We start from the raw sequence: 8,017 nt of genomic DNA, 5'->3' as shown, positions 1-8,017 counted from the left end.
ATCAACTAGAGATCAGATCATGAACAAGAGTCTTTTAAATCGTACCTATTATAATTTAAAAAAACTTAGTTAGCATGTTATCAAAATATTATCGATTACTATATTTCTATATATAACTAAAATCAGCATATTTACTCCATTATATGTCCAAAATTAAATTAAATTAGTTTTATCTATGTTATGAACGTAGGCTAAATTAGAATGTATTACCATTAATTATCATCCTTACTGACTCAATTCTGAAATTAGACATAGATTTTATTCATCCCAGCGGAAGTGAAGCGAAGTCTGTTTACATACTTGTCTATCAGTAATGGTTTTGATAATAGTTATCATTGACGCATCTAATTTCATCAAGAGTTGAACTAAATATCAAAATTATGCACGTAACATGCAGATAAATATATGATCGTAATAATGCAGTTAATGTTTCTGTATCATTTATATGACTGGTGATGGAACATTGGATAGATCTGATAGATGTAGTAATATCATCACACGTATTGTTGCCCTAGTTACGTATTTTATGGCATTTGGCGTACCAAGCATAAGAGATTAAAATGAACGTGCTATTTTCTAAGCCGATTATTTATATATTATATGAATAAAACACAGTGATTTTAACAGAGAATTTGATTATATATTCTTAACTTCAATGTCGCATCTGACGAAAATTACAAATTTCATCGATTTTATCTCTGATAAAATGATTTTCAATTTTACTAGTTGAATGCTACTATGATTACATTACTTTCGTATAATAAGGAGCCGTTAATTCTTGTGTGTCTATGACTATTATTAAGATGATGAATCTTTATTATCCGAAAGTATATAAATAGACTATATCCCCCAATTTATATAACAGCTGTTCGGAAAATAGTATACTGAATATTGCTATTCTGTCAGTAACTAAGCCAATACACAGTAGTAATGCTAACTAGACATGCTTTTGCTGTTTATCTGTCTGTTTAGATCTATGCGTCGAAATAGTTTGGTCAGTTTAACCCATGAATCATTTTATGGGCCGGTTTTATTACAGTCGGTGTAAGTTTATGTTCATATAAAATGTTTGTGTGTCTGATGAACACTTTTAATATATAGGAAATATAATATTTAATAATATATGTTTTATTGCATGCCTTTAGGTGTATAATGAGAGTTTGCTAGATATTTTTGCGATGCCACTGTCTGTTATATGCCCTACATATTATTGTTAACAATATTTACTCTCGAAATGTTATTGGAAAGAAAAAATCCTACTACGCTTACAGCCATAATCAAGAAATATTATTTTATAGCAGTAGTAGGATTTGTATATCTCCTACTTATTCGGATAGCTTTGATCATATACTTTTAATAAGCATTAAAATTATTATAAAGATCAGTAGAAACATTGATTTGGTGATGTTAAGAGTCAGTAATACAATAAACGTCTATATTGTCAGGACAAAAGCAGAATGATTTTATTGATACGTTACTGAACTTCTCTCGAAAGTAGGATGTGGACGGTATATTTAGATCCTTGCTCAAATCTTTAATAGTTAATATTAATTTATTTACAGTATCATCATTAATAATTAGAATGATAGTGAGATATTATATACTTTTATTAATAAACATTAAATGCTAGAAACTTGTCAACAGATAATGCAAAATTTTTAAATTGTAATATAGAGGTCAGTAAAAATCAGGTATAGTCATATAAACGTAACGATAAAATGTATGGCATTGAGAGATGTTTCAATAACCTCGGGTAATAGAGATTGCTACATTAGATGAACATTAATTTATTGCAAATTTTATCTTATACGTCGGGAATATATTCTTTTATTTTAATAGTTGCATTTTTGTAACTAGATTACTTACCATGACCAGAATTCCAACTGACGTAACGGGTTACCCGTGTTCCCATCAGATTAACATTTTCATCTTTCTGTTGTTTTGTTTTAGATTGTTAGAAGTGAGGTTATTCATGTGTAATATTACAGTCTAAGTTCTACTATATTATGCTCTCTTCAGACTTATGTCTATGCTTACACGTATTTGAGATCTTCATTATGAGAATTCCTATGCTGTATAATTCCAGCTAACGTTAAATATGACGTATCATAATTTATGTTTTTCTTGTTCTAGATCAACAACACGAGATTACCTATGTTGTGCAGTTCCGTCTAAAGTAACGACATGCACTCCCGAGACAAATTTTCGAGGCCTATCATTATGCCGTAACTTATTAACACATTTATCTCTACAATTATTTGTCTGGTTTACAGGATTGGTTGCGTTAGTGGGTAATATCTGCGTTATTGTCCAATATTTTATTAATTCACGTCGATCGGTAAAAGTGCCCCACTTACTCGTGGCCAATCTGGCATTGGCAGACTTTACGACTGCAATCTACTTATTAATTCTTGCTGTAGCTGATCTTACATACCATGGAATTTATGGAAGTATCTTTGAAACTTGGTTGAAAAGTTGGTCATGTTCTATTGCGATGTTACTGGGTACTTGTTCTAGCCTGATGTCGGTTTTAATGATGTTAATCATTACTATTGATCGTTATATATGTCTAGTTTTTCCATTTTCAACTCGTAAATTAACAGCATCGCAGTCTCGTTATCTTATCTTGGCAGCTTGGATAACCTCATTTACATTTTGTATTATTCCAACAATAACTAGCATTAATGAAGATGGTGATAAACGCTTACATTACTTTTCTAGTATTTGCATGCCAAGTAATGTTATCAATGTTTATTATCGTGCTTGGATTATTTTATATACCATTATTACTATCATAGCTTGGTTTATTACTGCCATTTTATATCTTGCAATATTTAATTCCATTCGTAAAAGTAGTAAAATGATCCGTAGATCAACAGAGAGTAAAGATAAAACTATTGCATTTCGATTATTTATTATTATTATATCCGATTTAGTTTCGTGGTTACCATTCTATTATACATTATATCGTGCCATTATCCAACAGACTAGTAATGTGTTTGAAATACAATTTGTTGTCATTATAGCTTTGCCTATAAATTCGGCTATTAATCCATTTATTTATACTTTCACTGATGTGATGTTATTGCGAAGGGTGTTCTTTAAATGTTTTAATTGTCTACCGTTATTTTGTCGACGATATTTGGCTCATTGCGTCAGTGGTGTACGAAATATGGCTACCAAGTGTTATAGTCGTTCCATCCAACCTAACCTTATTACTACTCGAGATAATACTATTTGTACTGATGACCACTACTATTTATCTGTACTCCAAGTAAATGGTTCTCGAATGTCGCCAAGTATACAGTCTCCAAGTATTAGCCGAAATAGCAGCCGAAGTAGCAGCCAAAATAACAGCCATTATAATATCACAGTTACTAATGAGCAAAACGAGTATAACGCTAACGCCTCAGTCAAAAAATACTAAAAAGGTTCGATCATTGTTTCTCAGGCGTTATTGCTTGTTGCAAAAATATTGTTTATTATTTGTTGTTGCATTTCGTAAGATTACTTACGATAAATAATACCTTCCGTGATTGGTGAACTCTATTTACATATATATCTAGTTATTAGTTTTGTTCGATAGAAAATATTAAGTTTAATATGAACTGTTATTATAATTACTAACTAGTTTTTCCTATTATGATTAATGTAACGACATGTTCGACGCTGCTAGCATGAATGATTTATATAAGATGTGATACGAGATTAAAATTATGTACGAGCAGATATTTCCGTCTTTGTTAACTTTATGAGCCTTATTTAAGACTTGCATAATCGATATCTACTTTTTATGTGCAGGCAATACCCTATAGAATGAAAAACTCTTTGAGAAATGAAGTCAGTCATAAGATTTAACTTTCCGGATACTTCCACGACTTCTAGTCCAGATAACTTTTTTTAGCTCTCATCGAAGTCTCCATTCTACGAGGGTTATGATATTGTCTTTAATTTATAAATTAATTGAAATAGCGTAATTGGTTAATATTGATTTTTAACCTATTTAAAGATTTATTCCGTACTCTGAACATTAGAAATTGTATTGTATTTCAATATAACTATTCATAAAATAATAAATCTGATAAGGTAATCGATAGCATGATTGCAACATTCTACTTACACGTAAGCGTATATACTCCAAACTGGCTAAAGAAATAGTCAAGAAGGATTTTCCAGCATTAAAATTCGTGCAATACCTACAGAAATAGATAAAAACTGTGCATTGGAATAATACTGATGGTCAGCTCATCATGAACATGAGAAAATGTTTAATATTTCCTGTAAACTATATCGGAAGCTACTAAAGGAGAGAGTAAAGCAATTCTATCATTCTCTATACTAGAAATGGATAGGCTGACTATTTTTTTTTACAGATTACTGAACTGTAGTGTATAACTGTCACCATAAGCTATAACGTACTTTTTATGCCTCCTTCTTTTTTGTAGTCCTGGCTGAGCTTTGCAAAGGTAAATTGTAGTTTGTTTTTTAGTAAAGTAACCAAGTCAATATCGATTGACCTACTACAGATAATTTTAGGACAGAAGCACGCTGCATGATCATAGATGCTAGATAACCTTTGGCAAAGCATCAATAAATCAAGAAGCACTTTCTAGTCTATCGAATAATCAAATGTCTACGGTAATTGCTTATATACAGCACCTGGCGATATACATTATTACTGTAGGCTATAGCTGAGTTAATTATTATTGGGTCATAGCATAATCACGACATGATAGAAGGGCACTTATGAAGAATGGAGAAATAGCCCTTCCGTCCAAAGATTAGGCTAGAGAAGCAAGTAAATCATGCCAATGAATGCTTAATAAGTATTTACAGTTGGTTATGCCTGCATATCAAGTTGCTTTATGGAATTATTTATTGATATTTAGGTAGAATTTATATCCAATCATGCCATAGCTTAATTAATACAGGAGAACAATAAATGCCTGCAGGATTGACATGTACGCGTATGTTGTGAACATGGTAGTAGATATGTTATTCAAAGATGTTGTTAAATAAGATCATGCAATCTGCTGGATTGTGTTCTACTAAGAATATAGCGATAGGTGATTGATTCAAAGAGGGCGCTAAATAAGCCAAAGAATGACAGTAGTCTGCCATATTTTGTTTTATGAATAATTAAAATCTGACTGCAGGAAGTAAATGCATATAACATTATCGTTCATTTTGCTAATATACTTTCAATTTTAAACGACTAATTTTATCTGGATATTCTTTTTTAGACTAGAATTATTGGTCGACTTACTTGTTTAAGCAGCCTACCAGCAATTAAAGTTCTATACTGTCTTACTCAATCGTATTTACACTCCATATTATCAGTTCTATGAGTAGATCATTGCATAATATTGTATTTTACTGTATTTATGTAAGATTTTACTTTATTACATGTTAACTTAGTTCATATTTACAAGTGATCAATTCAAATATCTTCAAATAACGTAAGTGTTTGAAGAGATACTACCTCCATTAAGAGCTAACCGCCAATAATGTTAATAAAGTTCACCTAGGAAAGTAGTCATAAATTATATTACGATTGGCCAAATATCACTTGCTGTAATCAAAATTCGAAATCTTTTCTAGTTTAAATTAATATGAGTATGCTAACATATTATCACTCTCGTAACTCCAGTAATTATTTACCGGTATATAAAATTATTAAGGAATAGTTTGGCTGGTTATTAATAAGTTATTCCGTGTCTGACCATATGGATTGACTAAATTGATTATCTAATTTGTAAGCAATATTTAATAACAAACAAAATGATATCGTACTCGTAAAATAGTTATGTTTGTCGATAATGACAACATGATTTAGCAAAATTAAAATTGATAAATAGTATAAAAATTTATGTCGGTTAGAAATGAGTTAGTCGCATAAATGATTTTAGAAAGGAAGAAAAGTTGATTGTTTTATACGTATTTAATGTCGTCATAATACAAGCACTCTTATAATGACTTGCGATTAGATTAAAGATGAAAGATTAACTATTATTATATTGTAGTCATTATTTCCACATTAAGTAAATATGCTCTAAATACGTAAGGCTTAAGTGACTCATGATACCGAATGTACAGTATATCATCATGTAAATGCTCATCTGATTGAAGCGAAGATATTTGAAATATGATGTTCAGAATTAAATAGCAGCTTATCCAAATTACCTATGCAGTTGATTAGAGGAACATACTTCATTTTCTCATTCTGTCTTTTAGGTTACTTAGGAATTGCCAGCTATTGATACATAAACTCATATAGATCCATCTCAACTTATGTGGACAGTACAGTATATTGTAAGCACCATTGTAGTGCAATCCCGAATAAGTTTTATGACTAANATTATAAGACTCTTATGAGATGTTAATATTAAGGTTCCGTGACGTAAATAGATTGCCTTAAGTATGTGGGATTTGTATTGTAACGCTGTAATTAATTAAAAGCGTGAATTATGAATATATCGCGATAACAAATGTAAATCTGATCTTGCGACCTAATTGGTAAGATATGGTTATGTTACTGCACCCGTTTGAGTGCGAAGTTCAGTGTATTTGCGCAATGCCTAGTCAGTTCGCAAACTGCAAAAATAGTAAAACAAGTCAATCAGTGAAACCGTCTTTCTTTACAAATATGAGAAGCTATCTTTATTCATGCAGTAATATTACTAAAAAAACAGAGAATCTATATATTTTTTGATGAATTATACATAATAATGATAATAGACTGATTCGAATAATCAATACATATGCAACTGGCAATTACTGAAGTAATTGCCAAACATTTAGAGATACTATTATCAATGAAGAGTTATTATTGAATTGATAATGTTGTGATTATGAAAATTTTTATTTATTTTTACTTGTTCTCTGATTTTGACATTTACTGTTACACTTAACATTAGCCTTAAAGCATTTGCATTGGTTAATAATACAAGATGTATGGCAGTTTGCAAATTGACTAGGCATTTGGCGAAATGACTGGATTTTGTACTTGGACAGTAGCCATTCTTTTACTGATTGTATATTTAAATGATGAATGTTATTTTAAATAATTTAGATAGCCTGATTGCATCTGGATAATCATTGGTAGTTGTGGAAGTCGAACCTAATTTGCTAGTTTATGTAATAAAGTGAAGTTTATATGAAACTGTAGCTTTTGCATTATTATTTTGAAGGCATGTTATCACAGCCATTAATAAGAAGTCTGTGGTTAGTCACTTGTACCTAGCTAGAAGACTAACTATAGCAAATGGGAAGGTTAAGATCAAAAAATAATACAGACTGCTGCCCCGCATATTACGCGATCAACAGTAGTTGATCATAAAGCATTTGCTAGCACAAACGCAATTTGCGGTATATCAATAGTAATGTACATATAGTCCTTGCTCATGTCTAAGTATTCCGGCAAAGTGCAAGGACTAGGGGTGCATGCACCTTAAGCGGCATGCCTGTTGCCATTTGCCGCAGCACTAAGCGGGTGATATACTCGTATGCATGCAGCAGCGCATTACATTCACACTTTATTGCAGAGGTTGCAGCTACTTCTAGTAGTGGCATCAAATACGGTCTCACTAGGAAGTAGAATAGCCTGTTATGCTTAATAAAATAATAAAGTCGTCATATGGTGGTTGGTATGATGAGAAACGATTTACTTGTACTGTTTACGTATAAGCCACAGTAGCTAACAGCTATATAAAGTTATATTTTGCAGTAATATACTTGTATGATTCTTATAGAACTCATTTTCTATTGTGCATTTACTAAAGCGTAGAGATGGAAGAAAAACTTTTATTGACTTCAAGGAAGAGCTACTTTCCATGGGAAAGTAGAAGAGTTTCTTCCACAGTCCCCCGAGTAACTGTAGAGCAGTTTCAGCGACGTTTAGTAGCAGGTTTGGGTTAGCAAGAAAAAACTTTTATTGACTTCAAGTAAGAGCTAATAGGAAAGTAGAAGAGTTTCTTCCACATTCCTTTGTCGGGCACCCGAGTAACTGTAGAGCAGT

General features: G+C 31.4%; 1 protein-coding gene across 1 annotated transcript; it reads left to right on the top strand.

Annotated features, from left to right (window-relative positions):
* Positions 1-2,158: 2,158 nt before the first annotated feature.
* TRIADDRAFT_15334 (uncharacterized protein) lies at positions 2,159-3,073 on the top strand (the record flags this gene model as incomplete). The annotated part of the gene is made up of 1 exon (XM_002112940.1): positions 2,159-3,073. A coding segment is annotated over one exon (915 nt), but the record flags the coding sequence as incomplete, so codon positions are not given.
* Positions 3,074-8,017: the final 4,944 nt, after the last annotated feature.

This window comes from Trichoplax adhaerens, genomic scaffold (genome assembly GCF_000150275.1).
Source record: "Trichoplax adhaerens TRIADscaffold_5 genomic scaffold, whole genome shotgun sequence".
NCBI classification, from domain to species: Eukaryota; Metazoa; Placozoa; class Uniplacotomia; order Trichoplacea; family Trichoplacidae; genus Trichoplax; species Trichoplax adhaerens.
The sequence above is the reverse complement of the archived record's forward strand: the minus strand, read 5'-3'. Positions and strand labels throughout refer to the sequence as shown.